Genomic DNA, 26,998 nt, shown 5'->3' on the forward strand with positions numbered 1-26,998 from the left:
GGCAGTTCTAGGCACTGGGAATAGTCGGGAGCCAAGCACGCACTGATCCCTCCCAGAACTCCTACCTACGCGCCCCTGGCCACTCCCGATCCTGGGCAGGGCCTGGGTGGGGAAGGTTGTGGGCTGACACCAGACTACCTGCCTTTGAGTTCAGGGTCCTCCATTAGTGATTTTTCTTAGCCTTGTCGTGCCTATTGCTGCAAACCCGCCACGTAGGTGTCATCAACCCCATCGTACAAGGGAGCAAGCTGAGGTAGGACATTGTCTAAGTTTGTTAACTTAGCATGTTTCTCAGAGTCAAGCCCATGCCTGACCATGCAAGTATGTGAGTTAAGTGTGTACCGATGAATAGTCTTAAAACCACTCCATGGCCATACCCCAGTACTAAGATACAGTTTTTTATCCCAACCTCCTGCTAGTAGATATCAGAAGCACATCCTTAACCAAAGTGTGCCACACACCCCAGCCCTTGTGGAGTGGACCTGGGAGGCCTCCCCCTAGGGCTTAGTGGGAACACTGAGCCCACTTGCAGAAGACCGTTCCAGGGAAGGCTTTTAGGTGATGAGCATTTTGCATAAAGCATGTTAACTAAATCTGGAAAATTCAAAAGTATGGTTTTGGTTCTCAAACATCCTGCTGCAAAGAGCTCAATCTCCCTAGAAAGACTCTGGGTAAATAAAGACACAGTTAATTCTGGTCTCACTCCAACCTGGACCCTGAAGGCCCACTTGGCTACCACGAGCCACCTCCCCAGGGCCAGGAAGGCCTGGATACAGGTCAAGGACAATCTAGACTCCCAGGAACACACAGCTGGAGATGGGGTTCCTCAGCTTTTTAAAGCTCACACCCACTTCTGTGGAAGAAAGAAACAAGCCCTCCTCTTACTTGGAATTTTGAAATCTCAAAATAAATTATACCTGAAAGTCCACCAGAACGTGGTAATTTGAGAACACTCTTGGCACCTTGGGCCCCATCTGTATGCATTGTTAAGTATCACTTTTGGAGGGTGGACAGAGGTTTCTTACAGTGTCAGCTGTAAGGCCAAAGGCAGATCAAAACCAGCAGCTGTCTGCTGTACTGGGGCCACCAGACCCATCTTGGGAGGTCGCCCAGCCCGACACTGGAGCAAGACTGTGGTGTGGCAGGGCACGTCTCCATGGACAGACTGTGGAGACAGGACCGTCAGCCACCCGTGTGAACCCCACTCAGATGCTGATCCAGACAAACCAAGTGTAAAGGCACTTCTGAGACCATCCACAGGATGTGATACACTGACTACTAGCTAATTCCAGAAATGGGCTCACCTTGTTGTGAGTGGTATTAGGTATTGAGGTTATGTGAGAAAATATCCCTATTTTTTAAGAAATACCTACTGAAGTAGGTGTGAAAGTATAGGATATCTGGGATTTGCCTTAAAATATTCAGCAAAAGACAGATGAAGCAAATGGGGCAAAAATCTTGATAATTACTGAATATGGGGAGGGGGTTGTTGTATCGTAATTTAAAAATGTGGGGCACCTGACTGGCTCAGTCGGTGGAGCGTGCAACTCTTGATCTCATGGTTGTAAGTTGGAGCCCCATGTTGGGTGTGGCAATTACTTGAAAATAAAATCAATCAATCGATCGAAATGTAAAACAAAGAACTGATTAATGTAATCACAGAATTCCCCAGTTCCTTGAAGCGAGGGGAGACACTTGCTTCGGCCACCTTTTGCAGCAAACGCTTGACATTCACGTACAACAATCACAAGCTGGACTGCAGGTTCGGAAAATGTCACTTCTTCAATTTTACTTCTTGGGGTCCTAGTCCCCAAATCCTTAAAAGGTAGAAAACTCTCAGAAAGAAGGGAAGGAAGGAGGGAGGGATGAAAAGAAAAGGAAAGGAAGAAAGGAGGTAATGCCACTCTTGGGCCTCAGGCAGTGGAGTGGAGCCTGGGCTGCTCTCCAAGGACAGAACTTCCAGGCTTCGCGCGAGGTGCAGTACGTTCCTCTGAGCAAAGGGATTCGAGCTGGCTGCAAGCGTAGCCCCTAAAACAGAGGCTTTTGACGGTGGTCCACAGATCTCTGATCAAGATTTTAAATGTGCATGCACAGTTTTCTAGAGAATATCCAGCTTTCTTTGGATTCTCGCAGGGAGGGATCCATGTCCCCAGAAGTTAAGAGCCACCACTCTTTAAATAGAGTTTGAAAGCAAACTGACCGGATTGGAGCTCTGGCCATTGATGGTCATAAGGAAAGATCTTTATTTGGGAACATCTGATATTTTTGGAAAAGCTCCTACTGGATCCAAACACCCTGACGGACAGTCCCTCTCCAACACCCCCTACGACAAGAGTGGTCCTGGAGACACAGGGCCCGTCCTCAGCTGGCTCTGCTTCCACCACCCGCACCTCCCCGCCAGCACAGTCTAACGGACAGGCCGCTCAGACAACGTGACCCCAAAGCAACTTCACAGGCACAGGGAGAGGTGTCCACTCCTCGGCCAAAGCCCCCAGCAGGAGGTACTAACAGCAGACCAGGTGACGGGACGTGTGGACACAAACACCATGTTTATTTTGACTGTGGCCAAAGTCAGGGAGATAGCAGAACCTCAGTGCCCTGAAGGTCCTCCGGGTTCAATGATGGCTCATCAACGGCTGGGGAAGTGCCGGCCCTTTGTGTGATCACCTTGTAATCTCCCGTTGTCCCGATGACACAGCACCCCTCGTTAATGGCTGCCACCCTTCCTCATCCTTTAAATTAGAACAGATTCTCTCTCCCCGAGAATCCTTTATTGCTGAAGCTGTTTGGCGGAAGGACAGCAGCACCGCTCGATTCCAGTTAACTGTGGAGTCCCAAGATGTGGGCCCAGGCCTGTGCAGGACAGGACAGGACAGGACAGTGGTTCTGCTGACGGGCTGCGCACTATTCAATTCCTCTGCCCACCGCCTGTGTAGCCTCCAGCGAGAGGTCTGAAGGGACATCTGATCGCAGAGATGAGGGCCCACAGGGACGTGAACACCTGCCTTCGGGCCTACGTGAGGACCCACCTCTGACAGCACATGCGTCTCTCTGTGAAGCGCTGTGCTCACTTCAGCGCCGGAGCCTCAGGAAGAATGCGTGTTTACACTCCGTACTTTCCAACGGGTAATATTTATCATAGAAATCTAAGACGTACTCTTCAGTCTTGAATCCAAACTTCTGGTAGAGCAGCATAGCAGGGTTGCTTGCCGAGACGTGAAGGGTCACATCCTTGCCCATGCAGGTCTGCCAAAAGAGTGGAAAAGTACGGGATGAGAATGAAAGCGCCTGAGGGAAAATGAGTAGGTGAGGAAAGGCTGTGAAGTGTAGGTAGGTAGTCATGGCAACTGGGGACAGCAGGGACCTCAGCTGAGGCACTGCAACACGCCACAACAGCCGGTAGCCCGACTGAAACTACGAGACCAAGGGAACGGGTGGCATGCTGGCTGTTTCTGCTCTCTGAAGCCAAGGGCCCGGGGAAAAGTTCATTGTCAACTGGATTATTTTATTTAGAATTCAATTACACTTAAACATATCACACTTATCAATAGCAGGCACTCTGACAATCTCGAGGAAATAGAGAATAAGACAAGAAGTTCCGCTTTTTATTATTTTTTTTAAATTTTAGAGAGAGGAACAGTGAGCGGGGGAGAGAGAAAGACAATTTTAAACAGGCTCCACGCTCAGCACGGAGCCCAGCGTGGGCTCCCACAACCCTGGGATCATGACCTGAGCAGAAACCAAGAGTCGGACGCTCAAAAGTCTGAGCCATCCAGGTGCTCCGAGAAGTTCTGCTTTTAAAAACTGGATGTTATCCTGTACTCAAACTTGTAAAAATTCCTTCCGTTCCTAGACTTACTAGAAAGGATGCTACATTATGAGGCTAGATATGAGGTATTAAGACTTTCATCTAGTTATGAGACCTGAAAACCCTGTACAGATGTTCAGAATCCCACAGTCCCCCTCCATCCCTCACAAACCGATGGAATTAGCTTCTCAGAACTGTGATTTCTGTATTCAGCATTGGCCTAATCCCAGGGGGAAAGAGTAATCATCATTCTACTAATACGAGGTAAGTTCTTAAGATTCTTTAATTAGCTACACAGAAGAAAGTACCAAAAGTCATATGAACTAAGAATGTGCTTTCTAATGAGGAAAGCACCGAAATACTGAGGCTGACAGGGTCCTTGAGGTTTTGTAAGCCATGGTTCCCGAGGCCTAGATTTAAGAGGCCTCTCAGGTAGACAGCTGCCGTCTTCTCTCTGCTTGATTCACGTTCTGTGCCCTGTGGTGTTACTGTGAGTGTGTAAGATGAATTTCGTGGAGTGACTTTCGTGCACACATGCACAGTGTCACCACAGCATCGAGTACTACTGCCCGACTGAGCAGTGCTGCCTGGGCCCGGGACTCACGGTCTGGCTGAGGGCCAGGACCCGCATGAAAGGACGAATACTCCTCACCTGCCCAGTGAGCGCTCAGTCAGGACTGACTCTGCGCCAGGCCCCCCGCCAGGCACACACGCGGGAAGGCCGCTCCTGCTGGTGATGGGAAAGGCAGTGGTGCAGCGGCCGAGGATGGAAGGGTGAACAGGGTGGAGGTTGTGGCTGTGAGTGGGGTAGGCGGTGGGGTGTGGTATGAAAAACTGAGAGTCTCAGCTGAACACAACACAAGGGAGCACGTGTTAACTGTCAAGTGAAGAGAGAAGAAAGCAACTTCTACAAAATGGTTCTAGGTTTCTGCCGACATTTGGGAAGTATTGAGCAAGTTTCATTAAGAGTTGGAAAAATTGGGGGCACCTGGGTGGCTCGGTCGTTTAAGTGTCTGACTTAATTTCAGCCCAGGTCATGATCTCATGGTTTGTGAGTCTGAACCCTGCATCAGGCTCTGTGCTCACAGCGTGAAGCCTGCTTGGGATTCTCTATCTCCCACGCCCCTCTCTCTGCCTCCACCGCGCTCTCTCTCTCTCTCTGCCTTTACCCTACTCATGCTGTCTCTCCTTCTCTCTCCCCATAAATAAATAAACTTAAAAAGATTGGAAAAACAACATTTTATCTTCTCCTTCCTCTATTTAAAGGGAATCTTGCCCACATAACACACAATCCTTCATGCCAAATGGTTTCTAAATAAGATTCTGGGGGTGAAAAATCCCTTACATGTTTTTCTGATGTTAGTATATAAATATATGGTATATTTTCTTCAACAGTGTTACAGATATATCAAAGGATGAATTATAATTTGATATTACAATCAAATCTTAAAAGGTTGATACCAGCTTCTACAGTGATAGTAAAATTAAGAATAATCAGCAATAATAGACTATGTACTACTCATTGATAGAGTTTTGCTAAAATGTTTAAAAATACTTGATAATTTTTGCAACAACTTAGGTGGCATTATGCTCAATGAAACAAGTCAGACAGGGAAAGACAAACACTGTATGATCTCACTTATATATGGAATCTAAAAAACAAACAATATAAAGCTGAACTCACAGATGCAGACAACAGACTGGTGACTGTCAGAGGTAGAGCTACAGGGTGGGTGAACTAGATGAAGGGGGTCAAAAGATACCCAGTTTACAACACAAGTAAGTCCTGGGGATGTCATGGAGACCATAGTTTACAATACTGTACTGCATATTTGAAAGTTGCTAAGAGAGCAGATCTTAAAAGTTCTCATCCAAGAGGAAAAACGTCTGTAACTGCGTGTATTGACGGGTGGTAACTAGACTTACTGTGGGGAATGTTTCACAATATAGACAAGTATCTATCAGATCATTACGCTGTATGGCTGAAGTGAGTGTGTTCTGTACGTTTATGCTCCCATAAGGAGAAAACCCCTAAAAATCACAGCTCCACTTCCATTCTCAGAGTCGTGGCGATGGTGCTTCTAAGAGCAGCAGCAGTTACCAATATGGGTCATTGTACAGGGGCTTTGGATTCTCACTTTTGGTATTTTCTCATTTTATCTACTATAATGTGTTTACTAACTGGTTTCTTTGAAGATTATTTTACTGAAAGAGAGAAAGTGCACATGTGCACTGAGTCAGGGGCAGACGGAGAGGGAGAGAAAGAATCTCAAGCAGGCTCCACACTCAGCCTAACGAGCCTGGCATCATGACATGAGCCGAAATCAAGAGTCAGATGCTTAATCAACTGAACCACCCAGGGGCCCCTCAAACTGGTTTCTTTGAAACCTGGGCCTGAATAGTGATCTTATTTTAGAGGGCCAAGGGTTTTCTTTTTTTTCTTTCTTTCTTTCTTTCTTTCTTTCTTTCTTTCTTTCTTTCTTTCTTTCTTTCTTTCTTTCTTCCTTTCTTCCTTTCTTCCTTCCTTCCTTCCTTCCTTCCTTCCTTCCTTCCTTCCTTCCTTCCTTTCTTTCTTTCTTTCTTTCTTTCTTTCTTTTTTTTGAGAGAGAGAGAGAAAGGCAAAGAGAGAGACAGAAGATCCGAAGCAGGCTCTGCACTGACAGCAGTGAGCCCGATGCAGGGCTCGAACTCATGAACTGTGAGATCATGACCTGAGCTGAAGTTGGCTGCTCAACCAACTGAGCCACCCAGGTGCCCAAATAGCGATCTTGTTTTAGAGGGCCAAAGATTCTTATCTGTGTGATGGTCACTGTCGTTCTTTTACTGGGTTTGCGAGACCACCCATTCTGCTGGGCCGTGCTAGGAAGGCCCAGCTCAGCCCTGTCCCTCCTCAAGTCTTCCAGGGGAGCCCAGACGCCTTACCTGAATCAGATGATAAATCATGAAAGTTGCGATCCCTGCTCTTCTCCACTCAGGATGGACAAACAGAAATGAAATGTAAGCTTCATTGTACTTCACGTCAGGAACCATGAAGCCAAACGCAATGATAACTTTTTTATAAAGGACAACCACACTGAAGTCTGGATACTGCAGGCACTCAGACAGGTCAATGCCTACAGAGAAGAGTTAATTCGATATTAAAACCATGTGCCTTTTGGAATTAACACATGCCAAGCTGTTTGGTCTACACCTGCATGCTAAAAAAAAACCAAAAAACAAAAAACTGAAGACAAAGATATTAGCATAGACATCATACATTCAGATCATAAAAACAAAAGTGAATTTTAGAAAATATCAAAATTAACAGCATCTTTTCCAAGTACACATGTTAAAAGAAGTAGGCAGGATAGGGTGGGTAGCAGAGAGCACCCAGGTTTAGAATGGGATACATCTCTCTGGCTTTGAACTTAGCCACTTCTACAACATGTGTCAGCTGACGCCTTTCCAAATGTGTGGGCCTCAGCGTCTGTACACTTAGACCTTATAGGGTGGGAGCAAAGATCCAGAGAACTCACATTATTGTGTTCCTCACCTCATACAAGTATAATTTATAAGCTCTTTTGTACAAATGCTACATTTGACAATAAAGGGGTTTAAACAAAAAATGATTCCATGCATCATGTATGGAAGGCAACCCAGCATAAGGTCAAGAAATAGTAGATGCTCCCAGGATGCTTTCGGCCTCCATACCGCTCCTAAAAGAACGAGCACAAGTCTGCCACCACGTGCACTGTTACATGATTACCACACAACAAAGAAGACACAGCTCTAATCCCGAGGAAATCTTATCTAACCTCTGGAGGACATGTAATTTTCCTTTACTTTCAAAGCAGTGCAGTAAGGCAGATCCACAAAGAACAGGCTTATATTTAACAATGAAAATGTGCTTCTTTAATTGATGGCTTCGGTTTTCAGAAAGACAATATATTAAGACTGATAAAATGACAAATCGTATTGGGTTTACTCTTATTTTCAAAGTCTGCAATTGGGGTATTTGGCTTTTTAAAAATACCTTTTCGGGGAGCCTAGGTGGCTCGGTTGGCTAAGCGTCTGACTTCGGCTCAGGTCATGATCTCAGTTTGTGGGTTCGAGCCCCACATCAGGCTCTGTGCTGACAGCGTGAGCCTGCTTGGGATTCTAGCTCTCCCAGTCCCGCTCATGTTTTCCTCTCTCAAAATAAATAAACTCAAGGAAAAACAAAAAAAACAAAAACAAAAAAACCCCTTTTGGCTGTACTAACACTCTCCAAGTAATAGCTAAGTAAACAAAATTACAGAATTATTAAGCAAAAAATAAAAAATGTCCAAACATGTCCAAACTACCAGCCTGTATACCACGGGTAGACATTACCTGGTATCTAAACATATGTAGAAGCAAAATAGGATGAATCTTTTACTCTGGCAGCACTGAGAAACATACAAAAACACTGTTTATTACTTTAATTGCTGGCTCCTTCTTGAACTTAGGAAGAAAGAGGTGTTCATATTTTACTCTTTCCATGAGAGTAGAGACAAACTAAATGAAATCGTGAGTAAAGGTTTTAGAGTCACACAGCATGCGCTAATTTTAAAAAAATTACTAACCTGAACTAGACAGAAAACTGATCTGCCTAGTTTGGGAGGGGGAACATACCAGGCCAGAAAAACTCCTGACACATAGAGTTTATTGTTGGGATGTGATTTGGCCGGACGTAGCAGTAATCAAGAGGTGCGTCAGCTTCCGGGGTCCAATGAGGGTCACTCCTATGCAGGTGGGAGCGAATCTGTGACAGGAGCTGCAGTTTGGGTGGCTTTGTTTCATAATCACGCCTCCAAGAAGAGAAGAACAAGATTCAAGAAAAGAACAAATTCAAGTCAAGAAAAATACCCAGTATTATTCCTAGCCAACTGATTCACATAAACTCTTCAATCTGCTACTTTATATGGCAGAGAGCTTGATAAGAGCTACGATACTTTTCTGGCATGAAATTTAAAATTTGCTCTGTTAACATACATCAGACCAAACCCCTCTATACCGACCAGGAAGCCTGCTTGTGCTGGAGCCTGAACAAACAGAGTGAGGAAACAAACAGCAGCCTGACTCAACCCTGAGAGCTCCAGCCCAGGACACAGCCCAGGGAGGGATGGTCCAGCTCTGCCAGGGCCGCTGGGGCAGGCTCTCACACTGCTTCTCACGGGGCCGGTCTGGGATGGCAGTGCTGGGCAAGGAGGATCCTGGGACTCTGGGGCCATTGTGGCGATCAAGACAACACGCTTTCTCAGGACAGCACTGGGGGGCCCTAGCCAGCTCGGCTTCCACAGCACTGCCTAGACAAGAAGACTCATCATCACCCCAGATACAAGCCCAAGTGAGGCATCTCTCCCATGTTCTCATTTTACAGACTACTAAATATACACAACTTTAAAATTTAAAAGAAACACAATGAAATACAATCTAACAGTGTTAACTTGTTCTTGCTTTTTACACTTCTGTCAAACGACCATCCTTTCTGCAAAAAAACGTACAGTTCAAATAAGCCAAGGATCAGACTGCACGCGGAGTCCGTGCCGACGCCTGCTTACAGGGTTGGTCTTGACTTACTCTAACAGGGGACCAGGGCGGAGAAGCCACAAATGTCATTCCTCACAACACACTCGACATCACAGCTCTTCCCCACGTACCTGATGTAAGGTTTCAAGATCCGAGAGGTGTAAGGGCTGACGATACTCTGGTCCACAGCCATATTTTCTGATCCCACCAAACGATACAGAAACTTAGTGGTCTGGTGCCGAAACCCTTTCCTGGATGGCAAGGCAGTCTAGGAGAAAGGAACCCCAGTGATGTAAAAATAGCCACTCTAGTACTTAGGACATTGCTTTGTGTTAGAAAGTAGGTCTTTTTGTATTATTTCTTTGGAGAGCTCAAGTTTCAGCACAAACCTCATAGGTACCTTTCCATAAAACTAGATATGAAAAACTAGGGCTGTTTGTAACAGTTTAAAATCTAAATAATTAAAAAAAATTTTAAGTCACTTAAAAAAATTTTTAAGTCATTTAAGTGAGTGAAATGCAGGACTGAGCACTGGATTTACAGCTTCCGCAAGTTTCATTTCACCTGATAACACAACCAACCCAGTCATCAGATACTAACCTGCACTAGCGTCAACTGGGTGACAGACACGTGGGTCACACTGTAGGAGCAGTCTGTTATCCACAGAGCGGTAGGGGCCAATTACTGCTGCCCCTGTGTATGGATTCATTAAAAGATGACTCGGGACGCTGGGTGGCTCAGTCAGTTGAGCGTCTGACTTCGGCTCAGGTCATGGTCTCATGGTTTATGAGTTAGAGCCCCACGTTGGGCTCTGTGCTGACAGCTCAAAGCCTGGAGCCTGCTTCCAATTCTGCATCTCCCCCCCTTTCTGTCGCTCCCCTACTCACACTCTCTCAAAAATAAACATTAAAAAAAAATTAAGAAGTAAATAAATAAAATATGCCTCTATTCCAATGAGTAAATTTGATAAGAGTATGACTGATGTAGATTAGCATTCCTAAGATAAATCAAGACAGCAGAGAAGCCCCGCCAGGGGTTGAATGAGAAGGTGGTCTGCGTTTCTTAGGTGAGTGTCCTAACAGAACAGGTGGGTTTCACACTGGGAGCCCGACTGGAGATGTCTGTTTCTGGGAGTGCTGCCCCAGGGCCCTCAGTCGTGTAGTAACAGAACATGCGCAATTAGGGTTTTACAGCAAAGAGCCCAGATGGAAGATTAAAAGGCACACTTATAAAGTGGTTTGCCAAGGGCTGGACGAAGTTTAGAAACCTGAGTTGTTTTTGGAGAGTCAGTTTGCTCTTTAGCTTAGAAAATAACTTTCTTGGAAGGAGAGCAAGAATTTCTTCTTTGTAATTTCTCTTATTACTATCCCAAACTGGACACCAAAACTTTGAAAGGATGACTTTGAAATTCTTCCAGCACTTTCAAATAAGTCTGGGAGGGCAATTCAGAGCTATGGCATGTAGTGTCCAAACACGGCCTCAACACTTCCTCCTGTACCTGTGGGGTGCTGTGGCTCCTCATGTCAAACAGCAGAGTCTGTTCCCTCCCCTTGAATGAGGGTGGGCCTGTGACAGGCCTTGACCAATTACCAAGTGCAGAAGTAACATTCTGCGACCCTGAGCCCAGGCCCTAAGAGGACAGGAAGCTTCTACTTTCTCTCTCTTTGCGTCCAGCAGCCATGGTGTCCAGGCTGGACCACTGAATGCGTAGAGGCCACATGGAGACCAGCCCGGAGGAAGGCCATCCTGGTCATTCCAAACCTGATCCAGCTTCCTGTTGAAGGCAGCCACGTGAGTGACCTCAGCCTTCAGCACACAGGGTAGAACCACCACCCAGTTGAGCCCAGTCAACCCAGAGAATCAGAAGAAATATTAAATATTGTTTTAAGCTTCTAAGTCTTGGAATGACTTGCTGTGCAGCAACAGATGACTGAAATACCAGTCACCGAACCACTGGCCCATGAGAGACGATCTGGTTAATGTTTCGGGGTCAGTTTTGTGGAACTCCACAGATGTTACCCAGTACCCCAACTTCTTGCCATCTCTGCTTTCACCCTAGTCTAGACCACCTTCAACTTCTGCCTGGATCACTACCGCTGCTTCCTATTGGTTTCTCTGCTGCAACTCTCAGCCTTTATCACCCACGTTCCACACAGAGCCAGGAGCTTCTTTTAAAAACAAGTAAATTCACTTCCCTTGGTCAAAGTTCCTATTTGGCCTTCCCTTGCAATTCAAAGTTCTTACCTGGGACTTACAGGATCTGTCCTGTTACCTCGGCAACCCCACCTCCCACCCACTTCCTCCGCCATCACTATGTTCCAGCCCATCACACCAAACTACCTGCTGCCTGAGGGCCTGCCCCTGGGCCTTCTGCCCTGAACCCCCTTTAGCCTGCCTCCTCCTTGTGGACCAGGACTGGGCCAAGTGCTACTTCCACCACAAGACTGTCCTTAGGCACCCATCCAACGTGCTACCACTGCCTTCTGCTCTTCCCCTCCACCGCAACACCCGCCTTGCAGGAAATGATCCCATTTAGTGAGTTAGTCCTGTCATCTCCCCGCTCCATAGGGTGGGCACCTTCTGCCCTAATTTGCTGCGGTGTCCCCAGCTAGAAGAGTGCTTGGCACACATGAAGTATTCAACTTAGGTTTGCTGAATGACAAAATGGTGGGGAAAGAAGCATGCCAAAGTCAAATAAGTTTGGAAAATGTTAAATGAGTTTCTTCAAACTTCTAGTTCTAAATAAAAGGAGCACTAGATGGGCTGCTGTGTTCCTTCCCATCTGTCTTGAAAGATGCCACAAAAGTGAGAGGGAGGACGGAACACAAAGGCTGTGAGAAACCCCAGGGAGGGACCAAAGATGGCCGGGTCCACGTGAGGCGGCAAAGGCCAGCCCAGAGCACAGAAAGGCTCCACACCACAGGTGGGGAGGGGGAGCTTCCGAGTTAGGCCACTTCCTCTTGCAAGGTCTGCTCTGGGTGGACCTCGGCCAATCAACTTTGCCAGCAAGTGTCAGCTGGAGGGGTCACATCAGGACACTGCTGGAGCCTCAAACTTGCTAACAGGGTGTCAAGCCAGGAACCAGGCTTTTGCTCTTCCCTTCAGGTGTTTATACCAGCAAAGGCATCTGGTGACACCAAGAGAATATTCTTTCACAGGGGGAAAAAAAACAAGATATGTCAACAAAGAGTGTAAATGAAAAGAAAGCAAAGTAAACCAACTGCACTGGAAACAGCAGAATTAATTTACCAGACAGCCAAGAATTTTCAAAAAGCAAATAAACAGTCATCAGGGAAATGCAAACCCAAACTACAACGAGATACCACTTGACTTCCACAAAGATGGCTACAATCAAAAAGAGTAACAGTGCCTCAGTGGCTTAGCTGACTGAGTGTCCAATTCTTGATTTCAGCTTGGGTCATGATCTCGCGGCTGGTGAGTTCAGATCCACGTTGGGTCCTGTGCTGACAGTGCGGAGCCGGCTTGGGATTCTCTCCCTCTCCCTCTGCCCCTCCCCATCTCTCTCTCTCTCAAAATGAATAAAATAAACTCAAAACAAAAAATCCAAAAAACAAAAGGTGGAAACAACCCAAGTGTCCATCAACTGATGAGTGGATAAACAAAATGTGGTACGCCTATACAATGGGGTATTAAGTAGCCATAAAGGGGAATGACATGCTAATCTATACTACAACATGGACAAATCTTAAAAACATGCTGTGAAAGAATGCAGTCAGAAAAGACTATGTATTATGGGGTTCCATTTATGCGAAATGTCCAAAATAAGTAAATCTACAGAAGCTGGGAGCTGGGGGGGGGGGGGGGGCAGTAATACTGATGAAAATGCTCTAAAATTAATTATGATGATGGTTATCCAACTCTGTGAATATAGCAGAAACCACCAAATTGTACACTTTAAATGGGATTGTATGGTATATGAATTGTATCTCAATAAGGTCGTTTAAAAAAAAACAACATAATAAATGGACTCCAGGGTAATAAACCTAGAAACAGGAATGAGTGGAGTTATGATGGATCTCTTACTCCTTACTGGACATTAAATGCATGACCACTGAAACAAAGCACTCAGTGAATGAGTAAGGGACAGATTGAGGATCTCTTCACAAAGGCAAAGGAAGAGAGAAAGGAAAGAATTAATGTGTCGACATCCATATTAGGAGTCCAGAAAAGGAGGAATATATTTAAAGAAGCAATGATAGAGGCACCTGGGCGGCTCAGTCAGTTAACCATCCAACTCTTGATTGCGGCTCAGGTCATGATCTCACAGTTTGTGAGATCAAGCCCCACAAAGGGCTCCACAATGGGTGTGCAGCCTGCTTAAGATTCTCATTCTCTCTCTCTCTCTCTCTCTCTCTCTCTCTCTCTCTCTCTCTCTCTCTCCCCCTCTCCCACTCGTGCATGTGTTCTCTCTCTCTCTCTCTCTCTCTCTCTCTCCCTCCCCCTCTCCCACTCGTGCATGCGTTCTCTCTCTCTCTCTCTCTCTCTCTCAAAATAAATAAATAGACATTAAAAAAAAAACACAAGACACAATGATAAGGACTTTCCCAGATGGGGGCACCTTGCTGGCTCAGTTGGCAGAGCATATGACTCTTGATCTCAGGGTCATGAGTTCAAGCCCCACGCTGGGCATGGAGCCTACTTTTAAAAAAATCAGAATTTCCCAGATTAAAGAATCATGTAAGAAGACTTCTGGTTTCCTGTCCAGCATAAAAGGAGAATGGAAGCTGTCAATACATTCTAACAAGAGGTTAAACAAACTGAAAATTGACAACTCTTCTTGGATCCATCAGAGAATTGAGATCACAGGGCACACTACTCCCCCCAAAACTGGAAAGACAAACACGTGCATACAGAGAATCATAACTTAGCAGAGTAGAAACCTCCAGGAACCAGTGCCCAGTAGGAAAACTTAATGAGCAACAAGCAAAGTGCTGGAGACACAATGTGGAAACGTCTGAGAGACAAAACTCTGGGTGGGGGATGCACATTTTTGTGACTTTTACATCCAGGAGCTCTACCAGGTTCTCGTGGTAGGGATCAAAGAAAAATCCCCTCAAGCTTCCGGCAGGGAAAAAGCAGCCATTCTGAAAATACTTCAGAGTACTTCGTCTTCTTAACAAGGCCTGCACTCAAGAGAAAGTATTTTACCAGAGCTTAACCTACTGGGTTTCATCAGAGCCTAACCAACTTGTGGAAAGTGAATTGCCCATCTCCAGCTCCCGCCAGTTATTCCATGCAGCCTGTGTCAGTCACAGCCCAGAGGCACGGGTTCACTAACAGACTGAGAACTAATCTTAGGACCACAGAAGGCTCACCACCATACCACCAAAGGCCTACTTTCCACAGTTCCTTTTCCCCAGTAGGTTATATGTGGCTTTCAACTAAAAATTACAAGGCATATTAAAAGGCAAAAAAAAACCCCACACTCTAGGGGCACCTGGTTGGCTCAACTGGTTGAGTGTCCGACTCCTGATTTTGGTTCAGGCCACGATCTCACAGTTTGTGGGACTGAGCTGTGAAGGGCTCTGTGCTGACAGTGCAGAGCCTGCTTGGGATTCTCTCTCCCTCTCTCTCTGCCCCTACCCAATTTGCACATTTGCGCGTACACACTCTCTCTCAATAAATAAACATTAAAAAAAAAAAATCCAAAAACACAGTCTAAAAGAGACAGAGAAAGCATCAGAACCACTCAGACAAGGCAGACATGTTGGAATTATTAGACTGGGAATTTAAAACAACTATGATTAGTATGTTAAGGGCTCTAATAGACAAAGCAGACAACACATAAGAACAGACAGACAATTTAAGCAGAGAGATGGAAATTCTAAAAAGAATCAAGAAGAAATGCTAGGGATCAAAAATGTAAGAGAAATGAAGAATCACCTTTGTGGGCTCTTTAGTAGACTGGACATGGCTGAAGAAAGAACTTCTGAGCTCAAGAATATGTCAAGAGGAACTTCTAAAATTGAAAAATAAAGATAAAAGAAGACTAAAAAACCCAGAACAGAACATCCAAAACTGTGTTACAAGGACAAAAGGTATAAAATACACATAATAGGAATACCAGAAAGAAAAGAGAGAAAGGAACAGAAGAAATATTTGAAGCAATAATGACTGAGAATTTCCCAAATTAATCAAGACACCACACCAAAAAGCACAAATCCAGGAAGCTAGAGAACAAGAGGAGGATAAATGTCAAGATCAAACTGCTTAAAAGCATAAAGTTGAACAAAAATCTAAATGCTCACACTAATGCTTCAGTGAAGCTCAATTTTCTTTTTTTAAATTTAGAGAGAGGGCACGTGCTAGTGAGAGAGAGAGAGAGAGGGGGGGGGGGCAGAGGGAGGAAGAACCTTAAACAGGCTCCACTCTCAGCACAGAGTGAGACACAGGGCTCAATCCCACCACCCTGGGATCATGACCTGAGCCAAAATCAAGAGTTGGAGGCTCAACCAACTGAGCGATCCAGGCACCCCAGTGAAGCTCCACTTTAAAGTAATCTGTTTGGGGCGCCTGGGTGGCTCAGTCAGTTAAGCATCTGACTTCAGCTCAGGTCATGATTTTGCAGTTCATGAGTTCAAGCCCGGCATCGGGCCCTGTGCTGACAACTCAAGAGCCTGGAGCCTGCTTCAGATTCTGTGTCTCCCTCTCTCTGCTCCTCCCTCACTTGTGCTCTGTTTCTCTTGAAAATAAATGAAACATTAAAAAAAAATTTTTTTTAAGTAACCTTTTCACTCTCTTCGGAAACCTCCTCTCCTCCCTTCTTAGCCTTTTGTTTTGGGAACCCAGTACCACGCTGAAGACATGACAAACAAGGCTGGCAGCACAGACACAATTCCTGACAAAACAGGCTAGATCCTGTATTTCCCTATAGAACCCCCAGACCCTTCCTCCTGGCAGGCTTGCAGTTTTGAAGGCCTTAGCCTGCTGTAACCTCCTTTGCCTGGCAAAGCAATAAATCTACTGTTTCTTTTTATCCCAAACTCTTGTGTTGTGTTTATCCCAAACTCTTGTGTTGTCTTGTGTTGTACTGGGCTCTGAAGCAGAGGTTACTGGTTTTTGACAGCATATTAGCATATAAGACACCTGTGACTGAAGGAGAAGTACACGATAAATGAGATTAAAAAAAAATACTTTAAATGCGCAAATAAAATTAAAGATCAGAAACAAAGACAAAATTCTGAAAGCTTCCAAGATATGAGAGAATAAAACAGGAGACCACCTACAAAGAAAGAAGAATGAGACAAACAGTGAGGCTCTCAGGAGTAATAATTTCAAAATGTTGAAAGAAAAAACAAAATTACAATTTTATATCCAGCTACGCTATCATTTAAATTCAAGAGTGAAATGAAGCTATTCTTAGGCATACAGGTATTCAAAATTAAACTCAAAAAGACCAGATTTTTAAAAACTGTTAGAGGAAGTAGTCTAGCAAAAAATTAACCTAGGAAGAAATGATAGGAAGTAAGGGTGAATAAATAATTTAGTGAGGTTTACCGTTGTCTAAACAACACAAAAGAAAAAAGACAGATAAGAGCACACAAAAATATTTTGTTTGAAGGGAAGACCACATGATAATATTAAAAAATTAAGAGAAAAAATAGATGTCCTAAGTTAGAACCCACAAAAAGAATAAAAATTGAGCATATAACTTTCTTTATAGCAAAGAATCAACATAATATACTTTCTCTGACAACACATATTTGATTAGAAATTAAATCAATTACTAAAAGATACCTTAAAAATTTCTATATATGTAAAAAGTAAACAAACCAAGAAACAAACTGTTGTGTTACAGAGGAAATAATGAGAAAAATTACAAAATGCTTAGTACTGATTGATAATAAACTCCCATCACTTCATGAGTCACAGCTAAAGCAGTATTGTAGGGATATTTATAGCTATGACTACATTTATCAGAAAACAAGAAAGAGTATGGGCTGAACAAATGCATTTAGAGCTGCTCCTTGTGTAGCTGCATTAAAACGGTACTAAAGTTCCAGGTTAAGATGGGGGATTAAATGCACAATTTTACTCCCTCCCCAAACCCACTAAACCTACAGAATCAGCCTTCTAAAAAAGGGAGAGAAGCATACAAAAATAGGAAGATCAGGGGAAAAAAACATCTGGGAAGCAGATGGATAAATACTAACTGCTTTAAAGCCCAAACTCCTAAGCTGGCTTTGGGTTAGGTGTGAACCAGCCCAATCTGTACCACAGTACCCTCATAAAACCCAGTGGCAGCACCAGACTCCTCTGGAGCTGGGAATAAATGGGGTACTTAGTAGAAGGAGCAGGTAAAAGTTGTGTGCACAGCAGTTCGATTCCCAAATCTTCAATCCCCTGCTGCCAGGTGGCTGCCTCCCCACAGAAGTCTGGAGGTCCCATCTCTAGAGAAGGTGTAACCAGCGCTCTGGAGGGACAGCTCATCTAGCACGAAGGTGGGAGTACAAGTTGAAGGCTAAGGTCCCTCTTTCTCTAAGTGGTAACCAGGATTTTGAGACTGGGAGACTGACTAGCCAGGGGGAAAGACCTCAAGGAAGAGATGTTGGGGGTCCTTGTCAAAGGATGCTCCTAGATAATGGAATAATGTACACAGACTCTCAGGTTCGGCCTCATTTTCCCTCACAAAGGGAAAGCACTGCTTCTGGTATTGAAGTTGTCTCTCAGCCTGCCCCAACACTAGCTTGGAATTTTGGCTTTAAGTTCAAGGCCTTTCAGACATGTAAGGTCTCCGATTTTACTTCCCAGGCAGCTTTCCTCAGGAAGTCACTAAGAATATGCTCCACTAAAACAAGGGACTAAAATTACAGCATGGCAAAGATGAGGCACAGGAAACGGTAAGATTCAAAACAGAAGAAGGGCAAAGGAGTCTCCAGTGAAGGGACAGCCCAGGACCACTACTGGGTGACAGGTGTCACTCAAGGGGCAGCTACAGAGGCTATCATAAGTCCCTGCTGCACTGCACCATCTTTTATTTACTCATTTTTATCAGTTTATTTTATTCTTTTCACCATAAATGTACTCTTCAGGGGCACTTGGGTGGTGGCTCAGTGGATTAAGTGGCCGACTCTTGATTTCAGCTCAGGTCATGATCTCATGGTTCATGAGTTCGAGCCCTGAGTTGGGCTCCTGAGTTGGAGCCCTGTCAGTTGGCACTGACAGTGTGGAGCCTACTTGGGATTCTCTCTCTCCCTCTCTGTCCCTCCCCCACTCATACTCATTCTCTCTTTCAAAATAAACAAATAAACTTTAAAAAAATAAGTACTCTTTAATCCCCATCCCCTATTTCACCCATTGCCCCACCCACCTCCCATCTGGTAACCATCAGTTTGTTCTCTATAGTTAAGAGTCTGTTGGTTGGTTTTATCTTTTTTCCCCCTCACTTGTTTGTTTTGTTTCTTAAATCCCACATGAGTGAAATCATATAGTATTTGTCTTTCTCTGACTGACTTATTTTGCTTACCATAATACACTCTAGTTCCATCCATATTGTTGCAAATGGCAAGATTTCATTCTTTTTTATGGCTGATATTCCATTGTGTGCATATACATATATACACATATATATACGTATATATATATACGTATATATATACGTATATATATATACGTATATATATATATATATACACATATACATACATACACACACACCCCATCTTCTTTATCCATTCATCTATCGATGGACATGGGCCGCTTCCATAGTTTGGCTGTTGTAAATAATGCTGCAATAAACATAGGGGTGCATGTATCCCTTTGAATTCATGTATTTGTATTTTCTGGGTAAATACCAAACAATGTGATTACTGGATCGTAGGGTACACTGGACCATCTATAAAACCTAAGGAATTGTAGCCCAGAATATCACTGGTGCTCAGCTTGGCTTCACCATGTACTCTGAGACTCCTCTACAACCTCCATGCCCACTCCATGGATCAGTTGAGGACACATGCCCCACAAACAACTGCTCGGACCTCCTACAAGCTGGAAGGAACCACATCAGTCCAGACGCAGGAAACAGAAGGCCCCACTGTCCCTGCCCAGATTTCTGCCACACTGAGTGTTATACACTGCAGCCCTGCCTGAGGCTCAGACTGTGGTAAGCCTTACACTCCCCAGAACTGCCTAATGACCTTGAACACTGACTTCTCTACAAAGGGGTCATGGAACCTGAAGCCAGAATGTGACTGTGGGAGCTTCCTGGGGCTGCCATATCAATGGCTTGTCACAAACGAGATGGCTAAAATAACAAACTTATTCTTCCACAGTTCTAGAGGCCAGAAGTCAGAAATCAAGGTGTTAGCAGGGCCATGCTCTCTCTGAATATTCTAGGGAAGAATCTGTTCCACACTTTCTCTTACCTTCTGGTGTTGCCAGCATTCATTGGTATCCCTTACTTGTGGACACATCGCTCTGCCTCAGTCATCACATGGTGATCTCCCTGTGTCTGTTTCTATGCCTCTTCTCTTCTTCTAAGGATACCAGTCATATTGTGTTAAGTACCTACCCTGTTCCAGTATGACCTCATCTTAACTAATTACATCTACAAAGGCCCTATTTCCAAACAAGTTCACATTCATGGGTACAAGGGGTTAAAACTTCAATATATCCTTTTGGGGGACACAATTCAATCTTTAACAATGACCCAGAGAGATTGCTTAGCTTATTCTCTCCTGGAAGCCTTCATCTAATAGTGGCAATTTCTTACACAGCTAGATTTGTGCCTCCTACTTAGTTTTTTAAAAACTAAAAGTGACATAAAAAACTCAGAGCGGCTCCCTCTTAGGGGGAGGGAGTAGGCAGTACACAGAACTTCCAAGGTGCTTGTGTGCTCAGTTTCTTGCTCAGTTTCTTTCTTTCTTTCTTTCTTTCTTTCTTTCTTTCTTTCTTTCTTTCTTTCTTTCTCTTTCTTTCTTTCTTTCTTTCTTTCTTTCTTTCTTTCTTTCTTTCTTTCTTCCTTTCTTTGCTAATGTTCTGTTTCTTAACCCAAGAGACAGATACAAAAGTATTTATTTAAATTAACCCATAAACTATAACATGTCCTATGTATTCTTCTGTAGCTACAGGTCACATGTCATAATTTAAAAAATTAAGTACAGGGATTAAAAAGACAAACCCACAAGAACAAAGAACAGGCGAACAGGTGACTGCAGTCCAAGCACAGGAGTAAGTGGCAAACACCTGAGACGAGAGAGCCAGAACTTAAGGCAGCAGTGAAGACAGGCCAGGAGCAGGATGATATACATGCAGAGCCTCAGGAAAGGCAACAAGGCATCGATCAGGTCCTGCTAACACTGAGACTGGGCAAGAAGACTCCGGACTGAGAGTCTCTCTACCTAAGAGGTTGAAGCCTCCAACTACACCCCCAATGCCCACATCCAGAAATGATCTTTCCCTCCATGGGCAGAAGACTAGAGTGTCTGGAGAGGCTTGGGAAAGACTCTGGACACCAGAGCACCTGGCCAAGCCAAGATGGGACTGAAAACAGGGAGACTCAGGGAAGTTTTCCAGCTGAATGGTAGGCTCCTGGACCACCCCATTCACCTCTAGGGTGTAGGCAGGCAGGTTACTACTTCCCAGGTAAGATGCAAAATAGGAAAAAAAAAAAATTAAGGGATCCACCTAGAGTAGGGGTTGTCAGCAAACTATCCCACAGGCCAGATCCAGCCTGTTTTAGTAAATAATGTGTTACTGGGACACAGCCATGCCCATCCATTATATCTTGCTTTTACATAACAGCAGAGTTGAGTAGTTGCAACTCAGACTGTGTGGCCTGCAAAGCCAAAACCATTTACTGTCTGACCCTTTACAGAAGGCCTGCCAACCCCTAGTATACAGGGTTCAATATCCAAATAATAGATGTGTTCCAAAAAGACAGAACAGAGATGGGGTGCTTGAGTGACTCAATCGGTTGAGCGACCGGCTCCTGATTTTGGCTCAGGTCATGATCTCATGGTTTGTGAGATCCAGCTCCATGTTGGGCTCTGTACTGATAGAGTGAGGCCTGCTTGAGATTCTCTCTCTCCCTCTCTTTGCCCCTCCCCTGCTCCCACCATCAAAATAAATAAATAAACATTTAAGAGAGAGAGAGAGAGAAAATAGAATATAGGAAATTAAGACGTTCCAGAGCTCTAGGAGAGTTTCAAATTGAAAGAGCCCACACACCACATGCCCAACACAGTGGAAGAAAAAGCCCCACACACGGTACCTCACAGAATAAGATCGCAACACCAGCAATATCAGCCCACTAGTTTCCAAAGAAGACAGAAAACGTGCAAATAATCTTATTTGGCAATTATTTAATCCTATTTAGCAATTCACAGGCAGAGATATAAGAATGTAATCAGAAACATATAAATAAAAGATGCGATTTCACTTTACAGCCATCAGACCAGCAAAACTAGTTAAAGGCTGTTTAGGAGCAAGTGCTAACAAAGACTCAGGGAAATCAGACCTGTCATTCTTGCTCTGGGAAGGCGCATTCTCGAAGTTCTGAGTGGAATTGACCATTCCCAGGAGCACTCACAGACTTGGATTCCCCTGAATATTCTCAAGCTATGCTGCCACACATGGATCTATTTCTACGCGTTGTCTCCTAACTACACAGATGTTTACACGTCCTCCGATTCTGCTCAGCACGTGGTCTGCTACATCATATGTCCTCAACAAGCCTGCCACTCAGGGCTATGACACAAACCATGTGCAAACTCAGTCCCCATCCGGGACTAGGAGAGGCAAAGAAAGCGTCAAGGCTCTGTCCTGAATGCCCAAAGGAAACAAACAAACCCGGCTGTAATCATGGGTATTCATACCGAATAGTTTCAAAAACCAAAGCCCAGAAATTTTTCTATTTTGCTCCCTTGCTGTTTCCTTCTCTCTCCCAAAGTCACTCAGGACTTCCAGTCAAGCACAGCTATGCCCCCTCCTTCTGTAGTGCTGCCTGCCCGCCCCCATCTGCTGCCCCCGGGAATCTTACCTGGTATCGGTCAAGGATTCTGAAGTCCTGACAGGTTGTTCTATATGTGGCTTGTCCAGCTGGAAGCCTGGAAACTCCCCCTTCTTTGGCTCCATAAATTCCATCAACTAACAGAAGAGCAGCATTAACAACTTGATCCAAGTCAAAAAGTGGTAATCCCCTATCCCTTTTCGCTTGTCTGACAATCAATTTCCGCTTCAGTCTGCGAGCTTCTGGCGTCATGGCAACGGCACTGGGACAAGCTTCCAGCCTCTTCAGGAGCAGCTTCTCCTCATATATGCTCACGGGGGTGTACTTGGGCCCTTTAGGTTTCCTGTCCTTCTCCAGCTGGGGCTTCCTCTTCTCTCGAGTCCTCGTTTGCAAAGATGTGTTGGAATCTGTGTCTTCGCTGTCAATGTCCATCCTGTCAGGCTTTTCCTCCTCGCTCTCCACCTCCTGCTTTATCTGTTCAGGCGCTCTGACCTTCTTTCTGCCCCCGACCACTGCCCCAGAAGCTGCTGCCCCAGCAGGCGGAGGTACATACTCCATCCCTGGGTCTATGACCCCATCGCCTTCCATCTCGTCATCGTCTGCGCAGAGTGCAAGACAGTGTAATCAAGACACGGGAAAGAAGAAATGCAGGGCGCACCGCCCACAAAGTGAAAATACACACATTCTATCACACACGAAAAACAAAAGACCCAAGAAACGCAAGTCTTACCGTGAAACAAGGCTTGTGGTGGCATCACATCTGGAATCAGATCTGCCTCTGAAAGCAAGCTGGGTGTGGCCGAGTGAGAGGCGGGGGTCCCAGGGGCAGAGAAATCCAGAGAGGGAGAAGGAGACGGGCTTGTCAGAGGGGTGCGGTCAGAGGAGCTCAAGGACGAGAAGTCAATCACTTCCCCTTTTTCTAGAACCACGTCTGGCCTGCGGCCGCGGCTTATAAACTTCACAGGGGTCGAAGAAGTACTCCTGTCCAGAAAGCCAGCTGCTTCCTTCTGGGCTCTCCTAATGTCCTTTGCTTCCTGAGTACGAGACCTTTTCTCTTTTAATTCCATGGCAGATTCCACGGGATTACGACTTGCCCGTTTTCGAAGGCCCTCCACAGTAATGACGGGATCTAAAGCTGGTTTGGAGGCTGCCAAAAGAGAAGTATCTCAACTTTAGTTTCTTTTGCTAATTTAATTGTGAACCTATTACCATGTCCAAAATAGAGAAATGTTCAACAAGAACGTCCTAAACTAGGACTTAGGGTGCTTCTGACAAGAAAAAAGGGATTACAATGCAAATTTAAATAATTAAATACCGTATTTGCCTGTTGAAATTGGCAAATATTAAAAGTTTGGTAATGTTCAACAAGAGTATGGGGAAATGGGTATTTTCATGCCTTTTTAGTAAGGTGTGAATTTTTATTACAACTTTTTGGAGGGTGATTTGGCAACACTAATATTTGGAATAAACATGCCCTTGATATGGCAACCTGTTTCCAGGAATTTATCACAAATAATTTACCCACATATAGTATTATTTAAAATAACAACAACAAAAAGGCAGAAGTAACCAAAATATCCATCAATAGCAGGAATGTCCTATTATATTATCCTATGAAGGTCATTCAATGGGATACAATTGGAAAAAAAGAAAATAAGGCAGATCTACATGGAATGCTATGGAAAGACGTCCAGGGGCTCCTAGTAAGGTGGGGGAGAGGGATAGAGAACAAGTATTACAGCATGAGTTTATTTTTTCAATTGAAAATGCTAAAAGCATTCACAGGACACAGCAGTGGTTACTCTGGGGAGTGAAACTGCAGGCAGGTGTAGGGGAGGAGGACACTGTCAGGCTTTATACTTTTCAACACTATTTGATTTTTTTCTCAAATATATTTTTAAAAATTTAAAGCTCACTAAAATTTTTTAGATTAAAAAAACCCCAGACCAATATGTGATTGTAAGGAGTTTTCTTTAAGTGGGAGAATGGCATCAGGTTAGGCCACGAAAAAGAATCCTTATCTCCTAAAGATAGTACTGAGATGTTTAAGAATGAGATGTTGATGACGGGATTTGCTTCTAAATAATCCAAGGCGTGGAATGGGTGGAGGGTTGGGGGAAAGTACCCAGTGGCCAAATTAAACTGAGATGGCCAGCAGTGAACTGCTGAAGTGAAGAGAAAGGTACATAGGGACTCATTACACCACTCTCTTCGTATTGGTGGGTGTTTACAAATTTCCACATAAAAAGCTGTAAAAACTGGGGCGCCTGGGTGGCGCAGTCGGTTAAGCGTCCGACTTCAGCCAGGTCACGATCTCGCGGTCCGTGAGTTCGAGCCCCGCGTCAGGCTCTGGGCTGATGGCTCGGAGCCTGGAGCCTGTTTCCGATTCTGTGTCTCCCTCTCTCTCTGCCCCTCCCCCGTTCATGCTCTGTCTCTCTCTGTCCCAAAAATAAAAAAATAAAAATAAAAAATGTTGAAGAAAAAAAATTAAAAAAAAAAAAAAAAAAGCTGTAAAAACAAAATGAGATTGAAAATAGAGAAGCTTGGGGCACCTGGGTGACCCAGTCAATTAAGCATCTGACTCTGATAGTGCAAGGTCCGCTTTAGATGCTCTGTCCAGCCCTTCTTCTCTGCCCCTCCTCCTACCCCTTCTCTGCCCCTCCTCATTGAACGTGTGCCCTCTCTCTCTCTCTCTTTTCAAAATAAATAAACATTTTTGGGCCACCTGGGTGGCTCAGTTGGTGGAGCATCGACTTTGGCTCAGGTCATGATCTCAAGGCTCCTGGGTTCAAGCCCCACGTTGGGCTCTGTGCTGACAGCTCAGAGCCTAGAGCCTGCTTCGGATTCTGTGTCTCCCTCTCTCTCTCTGCCCACCCCCCACTCGCACCCTGTCTCTCTCTCAAAAATAAATATTAAAAAAAATGTTTTTTAAATAAACATTAGAAGAAAAGAGAACCTTGCAGATACCAAAGGACATTTCCAGAACTGGTAACTTGATTAGGAAATGCTAAAATATTTTTTGTATGGTATTTATTTACAGCATACACAAAATGTGTCGTAATAATACACCTGCCAAGCAGAGTAGCTCCATTGAGGCAGCTGGCCTATGCCTTACAAGCAGGAGGTCTTCTAAACTCATGCTTGCTTGGCTGTGGCCTGGCCAGCACGTGCTATAGTGTTCTCACAAGAGTACCTTTTACTTTCAGGGTAGAGGCAGACAGCTTCTCTCCTTCAGGCTTCATTGTTGGTGGCTTGTTGTGAACGAGCTTCCACCATCCTGGTTCTCCGAATTCTTGAGCCCCTGAACGGAAGAACATGGGGCTTCCCACACTGAGGCAACCCGCTACTGTGCTCCACCAGGTCGAAGTCTTCTTCCTGGAGAGTCCAAGAATTTAAAAATTATTGGCTTTTCAATTTTGGCATTATGTGGAAAATACACTCTCCAGATACTCTAGGACTCCAAGCCTGTGTTATGCTATGGAACCTCCAATCTTTGAAGGAACAGAGCATAAGAGTCAAGGGAGAGGTTCTGGAGCCTGTCTGGCTTCAAATCCTGGCTCTACCACCTTCTGGCTGCCTCAGTTTCCTCTTTTTTAAAATTAGGATAACAACTTAACTCACAAGGTTGCTGTGGGGATTAAACAAAATAATTCAAACAAAGCTCATAAAACACTTACCACATGGGTGCCTGGGGGCTCAGTTGGTTAAGTGTCAGACTCTTGATTTCAGCTCAGGTCATGATCTCAGGGGTTTGTGAGATCAAGCCCCATGTCAGGCTCTGCACTGACAGTGCAGAGAGGAGAGAAAGAGGGGTAGAGAGAGAGAGGTAATATCTCAAGCAGGTTCCACACTCAGCTCAGAGCCCAACGTGGGGCTCGGTCCCATGACGCTGGGAGCCAAAACCAAGAGTCAGATGCTCAACCGACTGAGCCACCCAGGTGCCCCAAATGAAGTTGGTTTTATATGTGAATTAAAACCAGCTCTCAAGAAAGCAAGCAAGCAAGAGAATCACTGGCCCTGGTAAACAGTTCATTTTACCCCAGAAGTCAGATGCACATCTCAGTCTGCTCCTATTTGCCTGTACAAATAGTAAAGTGAAATAAAACTATACAGTGTGTTTCATAAATAGAGTTGAACTTTGGGGGAATAACCAACTTTGGCAAAAAAAAAAAAAAAAAGTATATAATAAAAAGCCTTCACACTAGCACAGAGTCCAAGGCAGGGCTTGAACTCACAGCCCCAAGATCAAGACCTGAGTTATCATCAAGAGTTGGATGCTTAACGAATTGAGCCACCCAGGTGCTCTTGAAAGTTTTTAATGATACGTAAAATGTTAACTATTCAGATTCCTGTTGAAAATGCTTTTAAAGGCAACTGTTCTAAAAAACAAGTACCAGAAATCCTATAACACAGTCTTTTGTAAGAAGGCCAGTCTTAACAGTTGGAAAATATTGCTCAAGAGGTAAAAAGAAAAAAGCATTCTTAGGGACAAAGATCTGCTAGAAAACAAAGAAAAAAAACCTCACAAATATAAACTTTAATAAGCATGAGCATTTTCTGAGATGGGGACAAAGACACCTCAGTTTCCTCCCCAGTGTTTTGGTCCCAGAGCACCTCTCCCACATTTGTATCTTTTTCTAAACTATCCAAGCCTCCCTCCTCTTGCCCAAAGGATATGGGAGGGGAGGGGT

The 26,998-nt window shown here is 44.6% G+C and overlaps 1 protein-coding gene across 1 annotated transcript in view; it reads right to left on the reverse strand.

Annotated features, from left to right (window-relative positions):
- Window positions 1–2,530: 2,530 nt before the first annotated feature.
- KAT14 (lysine acetyltransferase 14) overlaps window positions 2,531–26,998 on the reverse strand; it is a 36,546-nt gene continuing 12,078 nt past the window's right edge. Inside the window, exons 4-10 of the mRNA XM_058684802.1 lie at window positions 25,501–25,682; window positions 23,038–23,454; window positions 22,338–22,906; window positions 9,469–9,605; window positions 8,441–8,616; window positions 6,731–6,921; window positions 2,531–3,246 (exon numbers count right to left, since the gene is read on the reverse strand). Of these exons, the coding sequence (XP_058540785.1) occupies window positions 3,073–3,246; window positions 6,731–6,921; window positions 8,441–8,616; window positions 9,469–9,605; window positions 22,338–22,906; window positions 23,038–23,454; window positions 25,501–25,682 (1,846 nt within the window). The 3' untranslated portion in view covers window positions 2,531–3,072. The remainder of the gene's footprint in view (window positions 3,247–6,730; window positions 6,922–8,440; window positions 8,617–9,468; window positions 9,606–22,337; window positions 22,907–23,037; window positions 23,455–25,500; window positions 25,683–26,998) is intronic.

This window comes from Neofelis nebulosa, chromosome 9 (assembly GCF_028018385.1).
Source record: "Neofelis nebulosa isolate mNeoNeb1 chromosome 9, mNeoNeb1.pri, whole genome shotgun sequence".
In the NCBI taxonomy this organism is placed as follows: domain Eukaryota; kingdom Metazoa; phylum Chordata; class Mammalia; order Carnivora; family Felidae; genus Neofelis; species Neofelis nebulosa.